Source organism: Dendrobium catenatum, unplaced genomic scaffold, assembly GCF_001605985.2.
Source record: "Dendrobium catenatum unplaced genomic scaffold, ASM160598v2 fragScaff_scaffold_698, whole genome shotgun sequence".
Classification (NCBI taxonomy): domain Eukaryota; kingdom Viridiplantae; phylum Streptophyta; class Magnoliopsida; order Asparagales; family Orchidaceae; genus Dendrobium; species Dendrobium catenatum.
Genome location: NW_021319160.1, coordinates 533,219 through 559,354, shown reverse-complemented (window position 1 = coordinate 559,354; position 26,136 = coordinate 533,219). Strand labels below are relative to the sequence as shown.

The window sequence follows — 26,136 nt, the reverse complement described above, 5'->3', positions numbered from 1 at the left end:
TACACCCTTTCCCAAGTCATTTATTGGTTGGAATTTTAAGGATTGAATACACCCTCTTTTATACTTTATTTGGAATAGAAGGATGGATGATATCATATCCTTCAAAAAATATTCAAGCAATAGCATAATGAAGAAATGCTTTTCATATCATGCTTTATATTGTGGTGTGCATTCTTTTGAATAGAAAAAGATATATGAGCATGTGCTTGTATGAAAAGATATTTATGGTTGTGTATGCAGCAATGACCATCCAATATCAGCATAGCCATTATAGTGGAAGTATCCTTTTTTATTTTTTTTTCAGTATAAGATGCAAAACCTGTTGGGTAAAGAATTTCACTAAGAAGAATAATATTATTGAGTTTGCCAGAGTTTTCGATGAAGGCTATTTTATAAAACAAAACAGCTGTCCTAACATATATTTTAAGTAATTGTGGAGGTCTACTTAGTGTCTACATGTTTTTGTTTAAGTTTAAGTGGATTTAAAAATGAATACATTGAGTGTAATTTTAGTAATAATAGATCTAGTGGTTGGATTGTGATGTTGGGTAATTAAGTTATCAAAAAGGAGTGCTTGTTTTAGATATCTCTTGCCTATTATTGTTCAAAGCGACGCTGAAATAGATGGGGATGTTATTAGTAGATATCATGTTGGATGATTGAAGTTGAGGAATGCATCTAGCTTGTTGTGTGATAAAAGAGTGCCCCCAAACTTAAGGGAAAGTTTTATAAGATGGTGGTGAGGCTTGCAATGCTTTATGGCATAGAATGTTGGCCATTAAAAATAAACATATAATTAAGTTAATTGTTTCATAGATAAGGATGCTTAGGTGGTTGAGTGACTTTACACTTATGACAGAATGCGAAACATGTATATATGTGAAAAGGTTGGAGCAACTTTTGTTGTAGACAGATTAGAGAGAGTCATCTTAAATGGTTTGGTCACATAAAAAGTTTGTCTTTTAATGACCCTGTTAGGAGAGTAGATGTATTAGATCCAGTCTATGTTAAAAAAGGTAGAGGTAGATCTAAAGAGACTTAGTTATATAGTATTAAAAATGACCTTTTTTTTAATTTGATTTAAATAAGAATTTGTTTCTTAATAGGACACAATGTAGAAAAATGATCATGTAGCAGACCCCACATAATGGGATAAAGACTTATTTTTCTTTTTATTGTTGTTGTTGTGTAGCTAAAACTTTTAAATGCATAAACTACTAGCCAAACATGCACGAAATAGTAATGTGAATAGTACGGGTTTGTTTTGCATTCTATAACTAACTGCTATCCCCTTTTTTATCAAAACAAATGATCTAGATTTTATGGCCTTTAAATTGAGATCAAACACCTTAATCTTTTTTATCATAATTGATAAGTTGGAATTTTGTAGGAATTGGTAAAGAATGTCTATGTTCGGTCATCAAGCTACTGGACAGCTTGATGATTATGATTTTCTTGGGTTATTGAACTTGTGTATCTATTTGAAGGAGGGACTTGCCATCATGTTCACTGATCCAATATTACTGCACATTAGAGATTATAGTATTAAATACCCGTTTCAGGTTTTCGCACACCAATCCATTGCATCAGGATGTATTTCGAAGTATAGCGAAGTTTGAAGCTGAAATTGTAGCTATGACTGCTGCATTCCTTGGAAGTAAAGAAAAAGAATCAGGAGGGCAAATTTGTGGAAACATGACATCTGGTGGAACTGAAAGTATACTTTTAGCTGTTAAATCATCAAGAGATTTTATGAAAGCTAAAAAGGGAGTTACGAAACCAGAAATGTGAGTAAAGTGCTTTCAAGTTCCTTTTTGTTCCACATGTATGATTGCTAGTTCATTTTTTTCTCTTGATGCAACTTCAGGATAATTGCAGAATCTGCACATTCGGCATATGATAAGGCTGCACAATACTTTAACATTAAGGTGCGACGTGTTCCTGTGAATAAAGAATTTGTTGCAGATGTTAAAGCCATCAGGCGATGCATTAATAGGAACACCATTTTGGTAAGTGCTAAATAGTCTTTGTTCCACGAACATGATTGTCAGAAAAATACAAGCTTACAAATTGTTGTGTTATGTATTGTTGTTTATAGCACTTTAATAGTTGCTTCACCTGAATTTTCCTTCTAGGAAGGTACAATTCTAGCTTTTGATGGTATTTGTCCTTACTTGTCTTTATGTTTTAAAATTTTAGTGTCATCAAAATTCCTTCTTGTTTTGTGTAATTACTTGAAGCCAGTTTGAAAAGTGCTCATATGTCATTTTAAAATAGGAGTGCTGCAACTTGAATTGGTCTGTTTAGGCTTTGAGTCACCCTTCAGTTAAAACCCGATCAACCTTATCAAAGGATGTCATTCCTCCAATCTGATCAAGTTCCTTCAACTAAAATAATGGATGAATTAGTTAGATAACTGTTTCTGGTTAGGTCAGGTTATGTTGGTAACATCTTTGTAAGCACTTGTCCTCCTTGAGATTTGGCCGTGAATACATTTTCCGATGTGGGTATAACTCTTTATGTCACAATTCCTAGTTACAGTTCATTTATTATCGAACCCAACCTTCAGAACAGTTTGAAGTTGTCTATATGTTAATTGAGTAGCAAATCATGTTTATTTAGTACAAGAAACTGTGCCAATGTTAACTTCGCTTTGCAGTTAATTTAAACTTTATTTATGTAAGTGTAGTTATCAAAATAAGTAAAACTAGGTTTAGCATATATTCTTACTCACCCAGTTTTACTTGCTGAAAGGATATTTAATTAAACATTTATTTCCTTGCTATGCAGATTGTTGGGTCTGCACCAGGTTTCCCACACGGTGTCATTGATCCTATTGAAGTATGCCATGCTTTTCCTCCCTCTTTCAAATTCTCAGCTTATCTTGAATTTAGCTACTTCATAAATATCTTTAAAAATTTATTTTCTCATTATTCTTATTTATGTGTCTGTGAACTCACTTCAAAAATAGGAGCTTGGGGAATTGGCATCTTGCTATGATGTTTGCTTACACGTTGATCTTTGCCTTGGTGGATTTGTATTGCCATTTGCTAGAAAGCTTGGGTATGTTTTGCGGAATTTGTTTTCCTTTTTAGTTGTCTCTATGAAACCAGAACTTGCTCCTAGTTTTATTCTGTTAAAATTGAAAATATATATTATTTTGATAATATTATATTTCAGTTCAGTAAAAAAATTACTATGGATGATAATATTGTAATTGTTGGTAATTATTAAATATGTTGAAGGGCTTCATTCAGAAAATCACAGGGTAATAGGAAGTAAATGTTGCCGATTTAGCAATTTGAAATGCTCCAGCATCTTTTTCTGTGATTTAGATGTGTTGAACATCACGTTCTTATTTGGTTTTATTATTGCACACATTATCCCTGGTAGTATCTATTTCATTTCTAGAAATTGTTAGTGTTAGGTGTAACTTTGTGTGTGAAATAAGCCTGTCTTTATTCTTTTGTCGAGTTTAACGTTGCTCTATTGTGATGCTTTAATAAAATTAGGTAAACTGTACATAAATCAACTAGTATCTTACTGCCACATCTAGATTCTATGAAAATTAAGAGGATTTACTCTTCAGCGCTCATTTGTTGAAGGATTTTAAAGGAAAAAGGATAATTTTGAAAATTACATTTAATAAATAATTTACTTAAAAATGACTAAAATACTCCTTGATTTAATATCATTAACTCCAAAATTTGATGTTAGGATAAAAAAATCTCCTTTTTTAAGAGTTGAAAGACCAAATTGGTCCCTCAAAAGAGTTGGAGACTATTTTGATCCCTCACTAAGAGTTGAGGCACTATTTTTTTCTTGTTCTCATATAAAAAAGAATTTGACATCATGCAGAATTCCATCTGATTGAATGGAGTGAGAATTTTTAAAGTTGACCTTAACAAGGTGATGATGACTGTAGGTTTACATTTTGAATTATTGGTACCGACTCTTCTTATTACCCAGCTTGTCAATCTAATTTCTCTAGTTACGTTTCATGGGACAGCGCTTTAGTTTGGTTCTTTATACTGATTAGTAGAGCTGATTGAAATCTGTTTTATGATTTGTTGTGAATTACATTTTGGGGTTATATTCAGGAGCTTAAGTTTGCCATTCTAGAAAACAAAATATCGCAGAAGCTTAAATAATCACATTGATTGCTGGTTAAATTACATGATACTAAGCATAACATTAACTTATTTTAGAGATGTAATCTTTATTTAAGAGACTGATAGGAAGTAGATGCAATTTCAGTAAAATCAAAGAATGGCTCAAAAAATTTAGGAATAACATGCCAAATTCTTTTTATTGCAAGGTATATGAAAGAAAACAACAAGATACAATTGGATCTTCAATTGGAGAGGAAGATCCGCTCTCCCAAATCCCTAGCTGGCGGCTAGAGACCTCACAACCTATGAAATTCTAATTTCAGCAAATTCTAAACATAGTTATGAAATCATCCAATTGTTATCTTTAAATAAGCTACCATAATTCCCTCTCAAATTAGCCCCATTTTCCTAAATAATTTCCTCTCAAATTTGAATTCACATTAGATTTATTTTTCTAATTAATTCTCTCTCAATTTTAATTAAAACTTTCCTAAATAATCCCCTTACTTCCTCCTCTTCCCTTAATAATTCTCTCTTAGATTTTGAATTCAAATTAGTTCTCTTGCCATAAATAATTCCTTCCTATTTGTAATTAAAACATTCCTAAACAATTCCCCTTTGATTAAGAACCTTCCTAAATACCTCTCTCTTAATTTGGAAATTTCCTAATTCTCTATCAATCAAATTGGCTGGTCCATCAGAGACATAATCCTTTATTTAACACACCCTAGCATATTGTTCTTGGCTAAAGAGCAATGTTAGCGGGTCAACCCCCTTCCCTACACCCTAGAAAAGAAACACAAAAGTTGAATGTCAAAAAATGTTCCTTTGGTCTTCATTACAATTTTGTTAATTTTGGTTTGATTAGCATCTGTTACGTATGCTAGGAGTAAGATGCATGATTGTGAATCCTAGATATGCCATGACTTGATATGGAAAATAACAGATTGGTTGTAAAAATTCTTGTGTCTGTGAAATTCCGATCTGAAAGCAAATTGATTTTGCTGTTACCTCGAGACTGTAACTTGATGGAGACTCTGTAATAAAAACTTGATTTTCTGCTGGACTAACCTGGTTTGTGCTGTTGCACTCTACCTTTCTTACTTTTTTGGCTATGCTCTATCCTGGTTATTGTTATCCTTTCCATGTTAGTGGAGGTCTACAATAGTTCACTTTATCTTTGTTTGAAATTAGTACGATCAGCAGTTAGCTCAGCAAAACCATGACTTGTTCATTCGTTAATATGTCTCAACTCCTATTAAAAGTATCTTGGTGAGCAATTTTATGAAGAAGATCATTACTGTAATGCTTACATTTCATTCATTGACAAGAACGCATAACTTGGAGCGCTGTATATTTTTGTATTGCTAGTTATTGAAAGGATAACTTATATTTACTATTATTTTCCATTGCTAGCTTAAAAATACATAATCAAAAACATTGAGTGGAATAACACAATTAATGGCCATAGAATTACTCATGTTGGGAAGAATGGTTTGATTGGATGGATAGTATATATATATATATATATCTATATATATATATGTAAAAGAAAAAATGTAAGCTCAAATATTTGGAAGTAAATACATAATATTCTTCTCTTTCCTATGGGAAAAAAGTTACTTGGAAATCAATTTCTTTTATTAAGCATGCGGTGAGATTTTTCTTGGCAGTACAACGGAGAATAGATGTAGAAAGAACTGCAGGCTCTAACTGTTCGGATTTTCATGAATGGATGGATTGATTTTCGCCATCTTTCTGAAGATTTTCAGAATAGGTTCTTGACACTTAGCACCACCTTTTAACACCTTTATCATTGCTGTTTTCGTTTTAATCACCTTCCACCTTGTCTTCCATAATTTTGGCAATAATAACATTTTCCAATTCCATGTAAGGCAAATGTCTGTAGCTTTGAACGGTTCTGGAATTTTTACACTTTCCCTCAAACTGGGAATACATATTAATCGTGCCTAGCTTGAAATTAAGGTTGTTGAATTGTTTATGATTAATGGCCTTAATGAGGATATCATTCGTTTGACATATGTAGTGGTGTAAATCATTTCAATTTATTTTCTTCTTTTATGATTTATCTATCAATCTTCTTTGTGTAGCCCAATCAAGGAGATAGGATTTTTAGCAATGCTGATTATAGCTTGGTTGTCACACATCATCATTATTGATTATTTAATATGAAAATTTAAGGTCTTCTAAAAGTTTTTTTAGTCAAATACCTTCACAAATCTCTTGAACCATAACCTTGAAATCTTCTTTTGCACTACTTCAGGCAACTACCACCTATTTCTCACTGCTCCAAGTGACTAAGTTTTCCCATATAAATGTGGATTTCTGATCATTTATACATGCTACCCAATCAACGTCAATCAATATTTTATTACTCCTATTTGTTCCTTTCTTGATAAAGAACCCATTTCATGTTGACCTGACTAAATACATTGATTGGGAAGCAAATTTCAGTTTTAGTGTAGGAAGGATACATGGGTTTTCAAACCAGTCATGTGTACTTTTCTCAGTGCACCTATGGAGTATAACTTTTGGACTCAATTTAGCCTTAGCATTTAATAACTTTTTCATTGTTTTTTGTGCCTTCAACACCTTCCACATCGGATTTCAAAAATTTAGTTGACATAATACCTTATAATTTAATGTAAGATAGTTGTTCGTAACTTTGAATGGGTCTAGGATTACACATTTTTTTTATTCTAATTGAAGATTTTCTTACAATATGCTGAGGCAGTGCATGTTAACCTGAAGGCATTACAAGAGGCCAAGTAGTACAATTAAACTTAGAAGCTTTTTCTTACTCTCTAAATCTTTGTTCATTTTTTGATTGAAGATTTTCACTCTTCAATGTTGTGAATATTAAAGAATTAAAGCTTTATTTCCAATTATTTTTTACCCATCAATTTTCACGTGCCTATGATGAAAGTGAGTAACAACACTCAAGAGAGGGGTGGGTGAAAGTGAGTGACAACCTAAGAAGGGTGTGAATCGTGAATTGATGCTTTTGATTTAACACAAAAGTATAATTTTAATATATATATAACGAGAAACTGAATCACATTTAATTTGTGCTAGTAAAAGAAAAACTCTAATGACTTTAATAGATCAACCACTAAAGAACACAATTAGCATGAGAAATGAAAACTATTAAACAAGAACTTATATTATAACCCTCACTAATCTCATTCATAGAGCATGAGATTGCATAAAACATAGTGCATTGAGAAGAAAATAAATATCTAGAATAAAGGGGCACAAATTAATTTTTATGTGGTTGAGCATTAACATCCGTGGGGAAAATAAATTATAGATTTGAAAATTTTATTTTTGTGCTCAAATACGGCATAAAGAATAACATAACATCTCAATAGACAAAATTAAAATTAGGGTTTAGAAAAATCTCTACGTTCCCAGAGGCATTCTTCTAGTAAATTTGAACATGTTAGGATTTATTTTATTTTAAGATACAAGTTCCTTATAAAGACATTTTTCATGTGGTTAATTACATCTGAAGAGAAGTGATCTTTTGTGACAAATATTTTTATGATTTTAAAGTTTGAGGAATGATGCTTTTTTGGAATTTTTAATTTTAAATGGGATCGGTTCAAATTGGAACAATTCGTTATAGATCAATGAATAAAGTTGGGGAGCACTGAATTTTGAGTAACTAAGAAGTATTTTAAATTATCCTATGCTGGGCTTTAAAGTTTTGAAGATTTTGAGTTTATTATTTGAGTTATTCATCTTATTAAAAATTTTTTACTTAACATTTCTTCAATATAAGATTGAGAAAATGTTAAGATGTGGACTTTCTATATAACAAATAGGAAATTATCAACCTCAAATTCTATATAAAGGTGAGAATTATCATACAAGTAGTGCCTCAAACTTAAGTCATAAATTAATGCATAGAATTTACAACTTTCAATCCCACCAAGTATTTAAACAAGCCCAACTCTAAGGACATAATCCTGCTGGAAGGATTACGAATTAAGTCTCTAATCTCTTAAATACATAATGTCAAGTTTTTATGCAATTTGTGATTAACAAGATTATTTTTATTTTACAAATTAGGATTTACAATTTAGTCACTGAAGCCAGAAGTCTTATCATGAAGGATATTCAAATACTTCTAACTAATACAATGTTTTATTTTTGGTCCTTAATGGCTTTCTATTTTGTTTAGAATCTTAAATATCATTCTAGTTGATTTGATTTTATTCTTTATTTTGTAAGAAAAGTTTGGTTATAGAAAATTAAAAAAACAACTCAGGCTTTCCTACACCAAGCATATAAGTTTAGTGTGGAACATTGTTTTTTGGTTATAATTATGTTGTGGTTTGGTTGTAAATCAAATAAAATTTTAAAGTCCACCCAGTTTTGATTGTTAATCTAGTTTTGCCACAAACAAAATTTAAGTTTTCAGTTTTGGTTCAAATCTTATAATTGAGTGAATTTTAGTTTTATGTTGATCCAAGTTTTTCAATTATTTAATTAGAATATTATAATGTAATAAAATATGAAACATTATATTACAAAGCATCTAAAAGAAAATGATGAAAGGAACAACCTGCCCGAAAGTCTATTGTTAATGTTCTATCCAACACCTACTATGTGCTAAGTTATTAGAGAGCCACTTTATTATTTGTTTTGATCTTTATTTTTAATTTTAAATTGCTCAATTTAATTAGGTGGTTAATTTTTTTTAATGCTTTACAACTTTTATTTAAAATTTAAGGCTTTAGGGTTTTATTTTTATATTGGAGTCTTAAAGAATTCTTTAAATGTACAAGGCTTAAAATTCCACAATTGGATATTGATGTGTGTTTTTTTTTTTTTTTTGCGAGGCGATGCGTTAGCCTCAAGGCGTTTTGATGCATAAGCCTTAAAATTAAAAAATTATATAAAGTTAAAATAAAGTTTAAAAGTGATTTTTTATATAATGCCCAAATAATATGTTAAAGGATGACATATTAAATTTTTATTTAACTATGAACTAATAAATTAACATACATATGAAACAAAAATTGTATAATATTTAAGATGACAAGTGATAAGTTGCGTGAAATATAATTAAAATTTAAATATTTCAAGAGCAAAATAATATTAAATATGAGAATTGTATAAAATTATCATATGACATCAAATTCTACTCAAAATTCCTTTTTTAGTTCCCTATTTGTCAACATTTAATTCCTAAAGAAAGCTGAAATAGTTGACAACAACTCATTAATCATATGCACTGTCATAAATTATATGCATTATCATCAACGATAGGGTCTTTATTTGAGTCATCATCATAGCAAATTAGTCTTTCTTCTGCCTCATTTTGTTGAGTCCAATGTATCAAAATATGATTATTCTTAAAGAAAGCTGAAATAGTTGATAACAACTTATCAATCATATGCACTGTCATAAATTATATGCATTTTCATCACCGATAGGGTCTTTATATGAGTCATCGTCATAGCAAATTAGTCTTTCCTCTGCCTCATTCTGTGGAGTCCAATACCTCCCAATATGCTTATTCTTCATTTATTTTAGTCATATTCTTTTCTCAATAAATATTTTTCATCAACAATAAATATGCGATTAATACTTCAAAATTTTTAGAGGAGGAGATGGTGGTGTGCAGCTTTAAGTGATCCCCAGTTGCGACTAAAACGGTGGTGGCTGAGATGAAGACGGTCGGCTGGAGGTCGACATAGTCGAGTGGAAGTTGTTGCGACTCGGCTGTGCATGAAGGCATGATTTGTTCGGGGCTTTAGTTTAGGATTTTAGAGTTTTCAATGTTTCTATTAGGGTTTACTTGGTATTGGAATTTGGGTTTGATATTTAATTCCTTAAATAAATTTAAAATTTTCTAAAACTAGAACCACGAGTCATTAGAGGTCTGATGTTCAATATTTGAAAATTTGAGCTCATTTGGAGTCATCAATGATTTTTTTAAAAGTTTTATTCATTTTAAAATAGAATGATAGGAAAATACATGAGTTCGCAAATAACCCTAATGGGAAATACTTGAGTTCACAAGCAAACCTAACAATAATTGGTAAAAGTAGCGAGAAAAACTCAAGAACTTTCGGTGAAAAAAAATTCAAAACAGTAGATTGTATTATAAGAATCAAATCAAAGCATGAACAATGCAAAGATACAATTGATCCTCAATTCGAGGGGAGGATCGTTCTCTCCCAATCTCTAGACGATGAGTTTAGAGCCCAAGACACCAAAGAGAACTCCAAGAGAAACAATAATCAAGCATGCCCTAATTATCCTAATCTCTTCTTTATTTAAAGCAAATCCCTCCACTCTTATCCTAGTCGCCCCCTCTTAATTGCTCATTACTCCCATGGGCCCCAGCTTTCATTGGCGGCTAATTCAAAGGAGGCGAACCAATCTTGGTCCACCTTCTATATGTATGAACTAGCCCCTTATCCCAGGCCAGTTGGATCGGTCCAATGGGGACCACTCTAACAAATCTCCCTCTCAAAGAACCACCTTGTCCTCAAGGTGAAAATTGGGAAATTGATATTTCACCCTCTCATAAGACTCCCATGTGGCGTCATAGTCTAGGAGGCTCTTCCATTTGATCAGCGCTTCCTTTGCTTCATCTTCTCTCTGTCGAACTCCTATCAACTCCAAGGGTTCTAGTATTACCTCTAAATCCAAAGTTACCGTCAATAGTGATTCAGAACTTGCTGCATGATCTCCAATGGCTCTTCTCAACTGGGATATATGGAATACTGGGTGTGTAGTCGCCATTGGTGGTAGTTTCAATCAATATGCCATAGATCCAATTCTTTCCAATACCTCATAAAGCCAAAAGTATCTTGGGGCAAACTTGGCGACGATCTTTTTTTTATGATCGGAGCTTTAAGAACACCTTCTCCCCTACCTCGAAGTGGATGTCCTTCCTATTTTCATCTGTCTGTTTCTTCGTAATCTACTGAGCTCTCAACAGATGCCTTTTAATCTTCCAACACCTTGTCTCTCTCTTTTAAACACTCCACTGAAGACACTGGAGTACTGCTGTGCCCAAAATGCTCCAAGTGAGGTGAATCCCTTTTGTACAACACCTTGAAGGGCGTCATCTAAGAAGCAGAGTGATAAGCGGTGTTGTACCAATACTCAGCCGATGATAGCCACTTGGCCCATAACTTGGGTCTCTCTGATACAAAGCATCTGAGGTAAGTCTCTAAGCTCATGTTGCCCACTTCTGTTTGGCCATCCATTTCCTCAGTGAATCAGCCCTAATCTTCCCCTACTCCTCATCCTGACCGCTTTCCTGCTTGATGGGCTCCCAATCTAACATCATTGGGATTGACACTGTTGTTGCCTGTAACTCCCTCATACATCTGGACTAAGCATTTGCCATTTTGTTCTCCACTCCTAGCATGTATTGGATATCAAAATCATAAGCTAGCAATTTGGACAGCCATCTCTGATGTTCCTCTGTTACCATTCGTAGCTCCAATAAGTACTTCAAACTCCTTTGATATGTTCTGACAATGAAATGCCTACCTAGTAGGTAGGGCCACTACTTCTGAATGGCTAATACAATGGCCATCAATTCCCGCTCATAATATGATTTCATCTTGGCGCTAGCTGTCAAAACTTGGCTGAAATAGGCAATAGGTCATCGATTCTGCTTGAGCACTGCTCCTAGTCCATACCCTGAAGCATATGTCTCCACTATGAAGACTTGATGAAGTCATAGTTCTCTTCTGCCTCTCAAAGGCTTCTATGTTCTCCTCGCCCCATAGGAAGCCATCCTTCTTCAGATGTTTTGTCAGTGGATATATTATAGTGTTGTACCCTGTCATGAATCTCCTGTAGTATCTTGTCAGTCCTAAGAAACCTCTCAGCTCCTTCAGGTTCTTTTGTAATGATCATCTCAATTTCAATCTTTGACTGCTCGACTGCCAACCCCTCCTTGGACGCAATATGGCCCAAATACTTCACCCTTGTCTGGGCGAAGTAGTACTTCTTTAGGTTGGCCCATAGTTGATGTTCTTGTAACAGCTCTAACACCCTCCTCAAATGCTCCATGTGCTCTTCATCTCTATAGTTATAAACTAAGATATCATCAAAAAAATATCAAGACAAATCGCCGAAGATTAGGTTTGAAGACTTTATTCATATGTGATTAGAATGTGGTTGGAGCATTAGTGAGGCCAAAAGGCATGTCCAAGGAACTCATAATGTCCATCATGAGTTCTGAAAGTAGTTTTTAGTGCATCTTCGTTCTTCATTATGATCTGATGATATCCTGATTTCAGATCTATCTTGGTGAACATCACTGCCCCACTCAATGCACCCAGCAGTTCATCAATCACTAGTATAGGAAACTTGTCTGGCACATTGTTCTTGTTGATTGCCCTATAGTCCACACAAAACCTCCAGCTGCCATCTTTTTTCTTCTCCAGTAACATAAGACTTGAAAAAGGACTGACACTGGGTCTGATAATACTTGCCTCCAAGATCTATCTAATTAACTTCTCAATCTTATCCTTTTGAAATTAAGGATTTTTGTAGGGTCTGATGCTGATCGGTGACACACCCTCTTTCAGAGTGATAGCGTGCTCCTGCTCCGTTGGTGGTGGAAATCCTTGAGGTGGCTGAAACACCTCCTGGAATTGCTGTATCAACGACTGTATGGAGAGGGGTATCTCTCCTCCCTCCTCTAATCTAACTCCCTCCAACCTGTGTAGCTCCACCAAATAGCCTTCCCCCACCTCTTTGATATTCCTTACGATGGTTTTGTGAGACATTATGGATTTGGATAACCCTGCATCTCCCTTGATCATCACATTCCTTCCATCCACCATCAGCTCCATCATGAGGGCTCCCTAATTGACCTTGGTGTCTCTTAAGGTCTGCAGCCACTTCCTCGCTATTATGACATCGATACTCCCTAGCTCTAGTGGGTGAAAGTTCTCCCTCACTTGAATGCCCTGGATGGTCAACACCACTCCTCTACAGATCCCTTGGCCTTTCTCCACCTTCCTAGTGCCCATCATCACCCCATAACAACTTGTGTCCATCAATTTCACTCCCAGTTTGTCGACAACCTGAGTGGAAAGGAAATTATGGGTAGCCCCCATTATCAATCAAAACCACCACCTCCTTGCCCTTTATCTCCCCCTTCACCTTCATGATATGTTTCGTAATGAATCCTACCACAGAGTTCAGGAAACCTCTGTTAGATCTAGATACAGTTTCTCTTCCTCTTCTCCCTCTAACTCCCCTTCACCTCCCTCATCAGTTTCCTCGTCATCACAAACGCTGAGAACTTGAAGAGTTCGATCCCTACACCTATGCCTTAGAGTGTACTTCTTGTCACACCTGAAACACAACCTCTTAGCCCTCTTCTTATGTCTCCTTTTTTTGTCATCCTCTTGAAATTGCCCCCATTTCCACCTCCTAATGTCTTCTCCCTGGGGATCTTATGAAACCCTCATGTTGTTGGACCCTTAGGTGCTAAGTGAGTAGTCGTCATCCAGTATGTGCCTCCTGAACTACTGGTCCTGACTCCCCTCTCTAGATTCTTCTGATTTCTACCAACTAGGCTAACTTCATGGCCTCTTCCAAGTTACAAGGCATCATGACTTTCACCGTTGCTCTGATATCTTCCTTGAGCCCCTTCCTGGGATTCCCCTCCAAAGCAGCTGTATGAAAAATTGCTCATACAATTCTCATCTCCCGTCGGTTTGAAAATGTTCTAATAAACAATCTTTGAACACTCTCTAGCTTCGTATAAGCCTCCTTTGGTCCCTCTATTGGTACCATGACAATACCTTTCCTTCCAAACATAAGCTCGTTGTTGCCAATTTTTCCTCATCCGTCTACCCATTGATGGTGAAATACCTTTCCACTTTGTAGATCCATCCATATGCATCATCCCCTTCAAATATTGGTATCTTCAGCTTCCTTACCTTCGGATCTCCCTTGTTTTCCCATATTCCTCCATAGTTTTCCCTTTCTCAAGTGCTTTGCTCTCCCCATGTCTCCCGGCCTTCCCTTACATATTCATCTTTAAACCCTTTTTCACTTTCTTCCCTCTTTTCTCCAAAATCAATGCCCCTCCTTCCATAATTGCCCTCTTTTTTCCCCTAACCAACCCCTTACTCCATGTTCCCTATTCCCAGGACTCTCTACATACCTTCCCCCTTTCTCCTCCATGATTTCTCCATTGCTTTCCCTTCTACGAAAATCAAAATTTGTAGTTCATCCCATCAGTCCCTTTTCCTATGATGCCGTCGTTTGAATTTGATTGTCCAAGATCTTCACCATTAGATGAAGATCAAAGAATTTTTCTTCCATTGACGATATCTTTTCTTCCACGGATTAAACCTTATCTTCAACAAACGAGAGTCGATTTTCCATCGTGGCTTTTATTTTGCTCATTTCCCCTTCAAGTCGTTCTTCCAACGCATCAACTTTCTTGTCCTCTATAAACATTTATGTATATTAGATCCAAAATTAAGCAAGATGCCTCCTTCTGATCAGATATTCGCTGCTGAATTTTTAAAAAAATCAGCCAACTATGATCCAAGAATTGCTTTGATACCATTTTGATAGGAAATACTCAAATTTGCAAGTAACCCTAATGGGAAATACTTGAGTTCGCATGCAAACCCTTAAAAAAATAAAACATAACAATAATTGGTAAAAACAAGGAGAAAAACTCAAAAACTTAGGTAAAAACAATCCAAAAAAGTATATTGTATTAAAGGAATCAAATCAAAGCAAGCACAAAGCAAAGATACAATTGATCCTCAATTCGAGAGGAGGGTCGTTCTCTCCCAATCTCTAGAGGATGGTCTAGAGCCTAAGACACCAAAGAGAACTCCAAGAGAAACAATAATCAATCATGCCCTAATTATCCAAATCTCTTCTTTATTTAAAGCAAATCCCTCCTCTCTAACCCTCGCTACTCACCTCTTAATTGCTCATTACTCCCATGGGCCCCACCTTCTATTGGCGACACCTTCCATTGGTGGCTAATTGAAAGGAGGCGGACCAACCTTGGTCCGCCTTCCATATGTTTAAATTGGTTCACTTGGAACTTATGCTCGTTAAAACTCTCTACCGTTGTCACAAATAAATTAGAAAAAGAGACCGATGGTGCGGAGAGGCCGGGGCGCATCATGGAATTTTTGGAGCTCACATCCAGTGTCGGTTTGACCAGTCCAATGGGGACCGATCTAACATAGAATTAACTCGATCCAAATGCCTTGAGATCAAATTGAGGGTTTGAACTTTGAAGGGATTTGCTTGATCACATGTTCACAACAACCAAGTTTGCTGAAGGATGATTCAACTGGGTTGGTTGGATCATTAAGATCACTTTTGCCGAGCATAGGTCAACGGAGCACAGTCTTCTCACATTTAGAGATGGAGATGATCGAGGATAGTTAGGGATCACTTTAGAATTCACTAGGGAAGGAGAGAATATTTGCGGAAGACGGATCTTGATTTGTGTGCCTAAATTAATTCAAGCTGGGAATATTATTGTAAAACTTGGAACACTAGGATGAAATTTTGGCTATTGTTGATGCCATCTAACAAGGCTGTTTGGGACTAGCCATTGGGGATCAGACAAGTGTGTGTGTTTCCATTCTTGACATTGGAAATGACCTGAGCAAACAATAATGAGATGAGTGTCCACATGGGGCTATCGGCCATGGCTGTATGGGTTATCAAAGATGGCACCAACTGGCCTACCGAGTCAGAAAACCTCTAGAAGTTATAGGGAATATGAGTTAGGCATTATCATTTGGGCTAGGCGAGATTGAATTGACTTGGGAAGCCTACTTTGGGTTAATAGGTTTGACCCACTTGGGCTAACCCGAGTAGGATGGGTCACTAGGGAAGTTAGCTTTCTTAGGAAGGGTTGTGCAAAGTTTGTGAGGGTTTGGTTTGTGCTTGAGTAAGTTTAGCTCAAGTGAACATAAAGTGGATCACTTGACCCATTTGTTCAAAGTAGGTTTGACCTTGGTTTAAAGAGCTTGACCACGTTTAAGCATTAGTCTAAATATCCATTGAATAAGTTAAAAGTATTTGGACTCAATGCTAAGGTCATTGTTCTTGGGTTGAATATTTAAATTTATTTTAGGATTTTTTGAGTTTTGGTCAAACATAGGTTGGACATGGTAAATGAGACTTGACGATGGGTCAAGTATGAGTCCACTTAGACTCAATACCCGAGCTATTATGTTTAAATTAGGTAACATGACTTGATTTTAGGGAATTTAGGGTAAAAATTGTGACCTTGGTCAAACCCACTTTGACCATGGTCAAATGAGTTTAAGAAGACTCTTTGACTCATGAGGTGGGTTCAAGAGCAAGTTTAGGGTCCACAGAGTAGATCCTAATCTCGTGGGTCAACTTGGTTTAAGGTATTTTGAATATTTTGGGAATTTTTAAGCTTTGGATTACTAGGGTTGATTTAAAATTGATCTAGGATTGTCCACAATCTATTTAGGATGATAAGAAGGGTCATTAGGCCCTTCGATGACTTCTAGGTAAGTCCAGAGTTAACTGGACCATAAATAGTCCTTTTAAACCTACAAGCCCATATAGGGGTACTTTTGTATTATATCTTTTGGGTTTAACTTTAGCATTTTACAAATAGATTTGTAAAAGCTTAAATAGGTTTTAGATTGGCTTAGGTGGTGTAAGATAGACTCCTAAGAGTACTTTATATCACCTGAGGCAAACTAGGGTTAATCTAGCTTGAGGGTCTCAAGGGTCTAATATAGGGTATAAGGTATACTAGGGTCTTAAGTTTTTTTTAATGGATCGGCAATGCTAAGTTCTTAGGAATTCACCTATGATGATTCTATGAGGAAGGCCCTACACTAATGAAGTGATCTTGTGAGCACATGAAGATTTTTTCATCCACATAAAAAAATGAGGTTAATAATGTCTATGTCCATCCCTCGAGCTCTCAAACTCAAGGATTCACTACTCCTTTGGCCACCATCAAATAGAGAAGCTTTTGTTCTTTATAAGTAATGGGGAAACACACCTCTCTTCTTTTAATCCAGGGAAGATGACTGCTACTCTAGGACTTCAACTAGTCTACACCTTCTTACATTACAATGACTTCGAGATTTCATCATTCAAATAACAACTATAATCAGTCAAAAACAAACATCAGAGGAACAAGGTTTAAGAGAAGTAGAAACAACCATTTGATGCGCAAGGTCACAAGGGAATTTTCACATTTTAGGGTTTTCAAATGATAAACACAAAGAAATCTTCCACAAGACCTTCATCTCTTTTTGATTTGTTAGTCTCTCATTCATTTTAAGATTTTTTGAAGGGTATTTATATTAAGCGCCCAAAGAACAAATCTTAAAGCAAACTGAATTGCAATGTACAAGTTGATCGTATATAATTATCCAGTTATAATATAATGAGGTTAGTCCAAACAATCAAAAATTTTAAAAACCTATCTCTATCTAATCATCTAATATGATTTACATCATGTTGCATGATTAATTTTGACAAATATGCATTAATTATCTTTTTAATTTCCACATCCTGGCCTTGGCATCTTGATCTACAATCTTACGGGGGGCATCTTCATTCCAGGTTTACACAAACATTTCCATGTCATCCTTGTATACACCTATATTTGTTTGTTTTACTTCCTATAATAAGCGTGTTAGTTCAAAAAATAACTCAATTAATAATTAAGCCAAATTATGCTTGTGATCATCAAAATAATATAATATAAGTTAAAACACATGTAGTCAACGTATGGGTCCCAAATATAGATGATTGGAGGCCGAAGATCCTTCTTTTAACTAGTTGTACTTCCATGTAGATGTCATTAGATAACTACAATTGCATAGGATTTGTTCATGAGAGAGGTTCACATGCCCTCTATAATTGTAGTTCTATGTGATTGTGGATAATAAAGCTGGAAAGCTAGTAAAACCCTTATCATACTTGTGTCTTCATCTAGACATGTTGGATTGTTAATTCTTCATTATGAAGCCTAAAATTAGACTGCACTTATTATATTGGCTTCATACCCTTCTTAGGTATAATTATTTCTTAGTACATAAAATTCTTGCCATGGAACCAATTAATTTTTATTTTTGTATGTCATTGCTCTCACATTTCTCTTAGATATCAATGTTATCTTAGCTTTGATGTCAGTTGTTGCAGAAACACACTTGAGAATAATGATGATCACGAAATGTGTAAAATAATTTGCAAGAACTTTAAAAAATTCAACAAGAGAGTTTACATAGTTTTGAGATCCATCTATATTCAAAGCCACATAAACTGATAAATATCCACTACAAAACAGGAGACATATATTTTATCTCATTAGTATTCTTCCCCTTTCTCTTTCTCACTCTCTCTCTTATTCCCTCTCCAAATCTATGCATGGTTCTTTCACCTGTTATGCTCTCCAAAGATAAGACAAAAACTTGCCTCCTCTTATATATCACCATTTTGTTGGTCACCAATTCCCATGATAGTCACCTACGTTCTCTTTTGAAGGCATCTTGCTCTTATCCCCTTTGAATCTTTAGTGCTCGTTACCGACTACCCAAAAAAACCCCTATGTAGGACACTACCCAAGAACTGTACCTGTCCTTTTATAAGTATGTTACTCATCTCCTAATTTCATTTATCTAACCCCATAAGTTTGTTAATTATCTTCTCTAAGCATTATATAAAGAGATGATTAAATGGTGTTGAAAGGCATCACTCAATTGTTTTCCTTCAGTCAATTAGATGTATAGGAGGCTAATCAATCGACTGATCAGAGGTTGGTAATTTTTTTTAGTCTGTGTTATATAGACAGATTTCTCTGTTGGGTGTAGAAAAAATACATTGGAAGGCTAAAGGTGACAGTTGGAAGCTAGGGATCTTCAAAAGATGAAATCAGTGATTGTCATAGGGGTTTGTTATTGATAATGTGGTACAACATAAGAGGTGATAAGCTTTCCTTTCTTTTTCGATGAGCAAACTCAATAGAGGAATCTTGTTTAGATTTTTAGAATGAAGAAGAGATAGAGAGGGAGAGAGGGTGGAAAGAATATTAGTGAGGTAAAAGTGAAAAAAAATGTCTTATTTTTTGTCTGTGGATTAATTAACATTTATCTCTTTATGCGGTCATTGATATTGATAAATTTAACCTAGTTGTATAAATTCTCTCAATTTTTTTTCTTCTTAGTATTCTTCCAAATTATGTTTTCCATTCTCTTGATTGTCCTTTCTCTTGAGAGCATTTTTTGCCTTAGTACACAGCATTCCTCGTTATGTTTTTACCTCTCTTAGATGAAGCTAGTTCCATAATTGCCATTTTTTTTTAATTGTGGAACGCCTTCGATCAAAGAAGAAAAACAAAGGTAGCATCAATGGAGAGGGCATTCAGAAATAAAGAAATAAATACTCGTGATATGATGTTTTTGTTCCAGACATACTTGGGTTCGGTCCAGTACATTAGATTAATTTCTTTCATTGCTATGTCCGGAAAAACAATTGCTAAAACTATTTTATCTAGTTTAAGCTCTGCCTCTATCAATCTTTTCAGAAAATAATGTTTTTACAGTAAAAATACCAATTTCATGGACTTCATGTGCTAAATTCAACAAATAATACCCATAGGAATTCAAACTTCAGCCAGGCTAATGCTAATTTTATTCAACTCTGGATTTATTTCCATTTGAGTGCATTTTATTCCTTATGTTACATTTCTTTCATCATCTTCTCCAGCTAGAGAATCTCCTAGTTTTTCAGATTGACACTGCATACTTCTCTAGACTTTTTCCTTGGAATCAAATACTTCTAATAACAGAAAAATCTAGTAAATTGCTTCAAAAGCAATCAGCATTTTTTTTTTCTTTTCTCGCTGAATTTATTAGTTTAGTCATTCATTGATGGGATAAAATGCTGAAACCCTTTTGCTGTTAAACTTACAAAATGCTTATCTACTATAGTCATGTTGAATCACTTGACAGAATCGTCATGTCAATTTTGGCCAAAGAACTCCTTTTCTTCTGATTTTAGATTTTTCTGTGTTTTCCATGAAATGAGTCCTAAACTTTGACATTTTTGGCATAAATTTTAGCAATTATACTTGATACATTCCTCGAAAATCCTATATCTTTTTGTTTCTTTTGGACATTTTTTGCTTCTTTAGGACGCTCTTAGGCATCCTTACATCTTTATATCCAAATTTCTGGCTATTGGCTGACTACATTGTCATTTTTTTTTATCATGCTCATGCAGAGCTTATACTTAAAATGACATCTTTTCTGTTTCACGAGCTGTATAATTCATTTGTTGGTTTGTAACTTTTATTCTCAGGTACCCAATTCCACCTTTCGATTTTTCTGTCAAGGGAGTTACATCAATCTCAGCAGATGTTCACAAATATGGATTAGGTCCTAAGGGCACCAGTATTGTTCTATATCGAAATCATGAAATTAGGAAGGTAATATACTCTTTTTGGAAATTAGAAGAATCTAAGGATTTTTTCTTAATTTTCTTTTGATATTTGAGTGCATAGAATTTTCGTACTTATTATATTTTAATATGTGGGAGAAACATGGTGAGGGTTTTATTCTTCAATGTGGACCATGTGGTTGTGTTGGAGAACATCTTGATTTAATTTTTACCAACGCGATTTAATGTTTTTATTTTTTTATTGACTCAGCACTCATTTAAAACAAATAATTAATGTGTACTTTTTCCCAAGTCAGTTTATCATTATTAACTCAAGACAGACACAATTTCAAGTGAATGCTTACCTCAGTTAATATTCACATACTGCTGCACTAAGCTAGTTTAGAAAAGAAAATGGATGGCTTGTGGAAATGATGTGAATGGTAATAATAATATTTCAAATCTCAAACAACTTCCAGACTGGAAATCTTCTTGTAGTTCTTTTTCCTAGTTAAATCTGCCAAATAAAAGCTTCTAAGGGCTAATTTACTTGCATGTAGATAGAAATCATTTTATAAAAAATGATGTTTTCATTTTTCATTTATTTGTGAAAATGAAATCCATACAATTTTATGGATTTAGTTGTATGTGGAGTTAGAAACCAAATTATTTTTCTTTAGTATATCTAACCAAATGGAAAAATCTAGTAGATTCCACCATTTAAAAAGAAAACATGTATTCTAACTTCAATCAACCAATAGACCCTAAACATACAGCATCCCCTAATTGAAGAGTTAATGATTTTGGTGGATCATGAGGATTTGTTTAGGGCATTGGTTCTATTTGGTAAGGCAAAGAAATTCTTACTTACAGTCCAAGTATCTTACTTTACAGGCAGTGTTAATTATGTCTGAAACTCAAAACTCACTCTTTTATGACTTGCTTTTTAATCGACTCAAAATTAAAATCAATTTTCTCAATCATGAAGATGGCTTGCTCAAAATTAGTTCAATTCAATTTGAAATTGACTCGATATAATATGTATTTTAACACATGCACAAATACATAATAATAATAATAATAATAATAATAATAATAATAATAATAATCTTCATTGATAATTAGAAAATATTTCATAAAACTAGTAGACTTGGCTTAATCAATTTGAAACTCAACTTGACATTGATCATTTTTGTCTTGGCTTGAATTTGGCTCAATTCAAAACCAAATTCTTCAATTTGAGTTGAGGCTGACTTCTTTGAACTCAACTCAATATCACTCCTATTGTTAAGAATTATAAAAAAATCTTATTATTTTTAAATATTATTTGTAAAAGTTATATATTTCATTAATGAGAAAATGATCAAAATAGTTCCCAGATTATTTATGAGAATCAATTTTATATGAGATCATATTAAAGTTTCAATTTAATCCTTGTTTTTCGTAAATAGTAGCCAAAGTAGTCCCACTATCAAAATTTATGAAAATTGATGTTAAAATTAACGGATTGGGTTAACAATTAGGGGTTTTCAGGAATATTCATTTATTTGAAATTCTTACAAAATCTAATTTTAATAATAGACATCTTCACAAGAACACTGGGAAAGTAGGAAATTAAATTTTGTAAAAATTTCATGAAAAGATGTATATTCTTGAAAGACACTCATTTTAAACTTTATTCATTAACTTTAACTTCACTTCTATCATTTTTTACTGTGTATATTTTACTACTTCATATTTAAAGAATTTAGAGACTAAATTGTGCATTTTATAGTTTGAGATTAAAATGGTTCTCAACAAATAGTTGGGGGATCGTTTTGTTTCTTTTCTTTTTTATTTTCATTCTAGATAACTTATTGAAAAGAAAAAACTGAGAATATTCTTTTGAGGGGGTATTTTTGCCCTATTTTGGCGCATTTCTGCTCCTACTTCATTATTCTAACAAAATGTAGAAAGTTATGATCTTGCAGCTGTGAAGCATATATTTAATCTGATCAGGTTTCGTGCCTTCTTTTGAATTTTTGCCAATGCAAGTTCTTATCAGCTTTTAACAACCATCCAAGCACTCAAAACGTGGGAGTGGTAGGGTTTTTCCCTTTGCAAGGCTTCTGCCTTTAGGGAAGCTAGAACTACACAATGATTTGATAATAACTGCCAAATAAGTTAGTAAGATGACTCAGCATCTCTGAGATTCTACAATTGCCAATCATAACGCTCTTCCACCTGGCATTACTTTATAAAGCTAAAATCTATGATGCACCGACATGGCACTTAAAGAGGTATGCAGTGTCGGACACGGCATGGACACGCCTGCTTTTTCTCTTGCAAGAATTAATCACCATTGATTGGTATTTTGTTTTAGTATTTTTTATCCATATGCTTGTGCATTTGTCTCTTGTTTGGCTTTGGCATTGAGTAGGGCAAAGAAATTTCATGTGATTTTTCTTTCATTTTGAAAATGATCAACCTACTTTCTGGCTGATCGCTTTCTTTTTTCTTCCTGCATTTCAATTTTTATGGATGAGTACTGAATCTGATCTTTTGTGGGCAATATGCATCCTGGATTGTCTTATGCGCCTTCTCAGAATCAATTTGTTGCTGGTAAGCACTATGTACTCTTCGCCACTTCCCTAAAAAAATTAATGTTAGTTTTTATTTAATTTTTTTAGCGTGAAAATATAGCAATAGTTCTCTTTCCTTTGATTTGTTTCTAATCGCATTTGTTTATTCTTCAAAATATGCTTGCTTTCTGTTTCCTGCAGTCACCGAATGGTCGGGAGGGCTTTATGTTTCCCCTACAATTGCCGGAAGTAGACCTGGTGGATTGATAGCTGGAGCATGGGCGGCAATGGTGTCTTTGGGACTGAATGGTAATTAAGTTTGTCCCTCATTCAGCCAATTGGTTTCTTTATCTATATTCCAGCTAAAAGATAATATGCTTCCCTTTCGAAGGATACTTGGAAAATACACGTCAGATTATGGAAGTATCTAAAAAGATACAGAAAGGGTAACTAACTATTATCTTGTTATTGTTACTTAATTCTTGTTAAGCTTGATTTATTTATAGCCCTTGTTTTCAACCAGGATTGAAGAAATTCCTGAATTATTTATCATTGGAAAGCCCGACATGACTGTAGTAGCATTTAGTTCTAATGTCATTGACATTTTTGAGGTCAACGATAGTGTCTCTTCCAAAGGTTGGCATTTGAATGCCTTGCAAAGGCCGAACAGGTTGGTTCCATCCAGATATTTTAGTAACCTCCTTCCTCTCTTCTTTGTTTGCTCACTCTAAACCAGTGATTTAACTTTGTTCTTTTCTCTGCCCAGCCTTCACATTTGTGTCACTCTTCAGCATGTTCCTGTATATGAAGACTTCCTAAACGATCTGAGGGAGTCTGTTAAACTTGTATGTCTATTTCCAAACAAATGTTCACAGTTCTACTTTTAGCTTTCTTTATGTTTTTCGAACATCTATAAGAAGATTTTCCCAGCTGTTCGTATAGTTTATATATTCTTTTTTTGAATCAGGTCAAACAAAATCCAGGCCCAGTCAGTGGAGGGCTCGCTCCGATGTATGGTGCGGCTGGAAAGATTCCTGATAGAGGTTTGGTACAAGAAGTTTTGATAGAGTTCATGGACGCTACTTGCTAGCCCTGGTTATATGTCTTCGTTCACTGCTTTTACAGAATTTATCAGTACTCCTGTCATATATATTTAATGCAAGGGTACGCAATATGTTACTTGTGTGGTTAATTCATCCAAATTTCTTACCCACACGGTCATAGGAAATCTGCGTCAATGTTCCAGTTGTGTTAGAGATGATAATTATACAAAAACCATAATCTGGATTATCTAGATTTGAATAATTTTTAAAATGTTTGATGAATTCTAATAAGTATATTTATCAAAATAAATCCTGTTACTGTCTTCATAATCCTTGCTTTAATTACGTTTTTAGAGAGGTGAACATCCTATATAGATTTAAATATTTTAAGATATGCTTTGATGAATTATTATCAGTATTTTCTCCAGACAAGTCTTGTTACTGTCTTCGGAATCCTTGTTCAGGTGGTAATTGAGTTTTCAGATAGTTGAACAACCTCTCTCTCTCTCTCTCTCTCTCTCTCTCTATATATATATATATATATAGAGAGAGAGAGAGATACAAAGTAAAATTACAATAGGATTATAACTTTGAAGCATTAAACAATAACTGGAGGTGTGACAGGACTTTTGCTACTACTGTTGTTCTTGTTATCTTGATTGCTATAATGTGATGTAAATCCGAGTATTATTTCTCGAGGATCTCAATTACCTCAAATTCACTCTAGTATTGTTTATATGAACTATTTAATTTATCGTATCGATCAAATAAAAAGAGTTGTGCTATTGATAATTGATAGCTATAGGTTAAATAAAGCGGATTCTATATCTAAAGTATTATGAACATATGATATTTCAAAACACACGTTTACATTAGTTAGTTTTTATTTTTAATATTGCTGTGAATTAGAGTAAATTACTTGTGCTCTTTGTAGAGTTTGTTGAAGCGCTTACTTAAAATTTCTCTCAATTACAATTTTAAATTTTCCTTAAAATTTTAAAATTGGAGAAAATTTTAAAATTGGAGAGACGTTGTTGGTCGTGGGCGTTGGCATCCGATTAATAAGATGAGCAGTTGTCAAGATAGCATCGGGCCAGTACTGGGGAGGCATAGACGCAGTGTGAAGTAGTGTCCTGGCTGTGTCGATGAGGTGATAATGTTTTCTTTCGGCGACGCTGTTCTTTTCAGGCGTATAGGGGCAGGAGAGTTGGTGATGAATTCCTTTGGACTGAAGGAAGTTCTGGAATTGGTGATTCACGAACTCAGATCCGCCGTCGGTACGCACCACCTGGACTTGGTGAGATGTTTGTTTTTCAATGAAATTTATGAAATTATTGAATATTGGCGTAACATCGGTTTTGACAAGAAACGGAAAAACCCAAACATAGCGAGAATATTCATCTACAACAAGTAAGTAATAACGAGAGCCTTGTATTGAGGAGACGGGAGAAGGTCCCCAAACATCCGAATGTAGCATGGCGAGAGGAGTTCGTTTACGAGTTACAGAATGAGGAAAACTCAACTTGTAGCTTTTACAAGTTTTACATGAAGTACAACTATTATTGTTATTTGTTATATGCAAGAGCGGATAATCTTGAGAAATTTGATCAAGAATGCGTTGATGAGGGTGTCCCAAACGTTCGTGCCAGTTGGGATGACCTTTTTGACTGGTAGCAAGAGCCAGTTGAGTGATCCCAGGTTTCTTGATCGAGATGGGGTAGAGACCGGCCTTGCAGGGACCTCGAAGGGGAGTTCTGTTAGTCTGCAAGTCCTTCAGCACGAATCCATTAGGTTCAAATGTAATAGAGATATTGTATTCAGTTACAAGTTTAGAAATGGAAATTAGATTGTGTGAAATTGCGGGTATATGCAGTAGATGAGATAAGAGCAGCTTACGCTCGGGGGTTAGAAGAAGTCCCGTGCCGGAATGCACAATGGGAACAGATCTTCCATCCCCAACCATGACACTGTCGGTGCCTT

At 34.5% G+C, this 26,136-nt stretch overlaps 1 protein-coding gene across 1 annotated transcript in view; it reads left to right on the top strand.

Moving 5' to 3' along the window:
- Positions 1-24,513, top strand: part of LOC110116222 (sphingosine-1-phosphate lyase) — a 33,070-nt gene extending 8,557 nt beyond the window's left edge. Inside the window, exons 5-15 of the mRNA XM_020849721.2 lie at positions 1,563-1,787; positions 1,868-2,009; positions 2,791-2,841; positions 2,972-3,063; positions 20,475-20,601; positions 23,138-23,153; positions 23,315-23,422; positions 23,505-23,559; positions 23,637-23,783; positions 23,880-23,958; positions 24,081-24,513. Coding sequence (XP_020705380.1) covers positions 1,563-1,787; positions 1,868-2,009; positions 2,791-2,841; positions 2,972-3,063; positions 20,475-20,601; positions 23,138-23,153; positions 23,315-23,422; positions 23,505-23,559; positions 23,637-23,783; positions 23,880-23,958; positions 24,081-24,203 — 1,165 coding nt within the window. The 3' untranslated portion in view covers positions 24,204-24,513. The remainder of the gene's footprint in view (positions 1-1,562; positions 1,788-1,867; positions 2,010-2,790; positions 2,842-2,971; positions 3,064-20,474; positions 20,602-23,137; positions 23,154-23,314; positions 23,423-23,504; positions 23,560-23,636; positions 23,784-23,879; positions 23,959-24,080) is intronic.
- Positions 24,514-26,136: the final 1,623 nt, after the last annotated feature.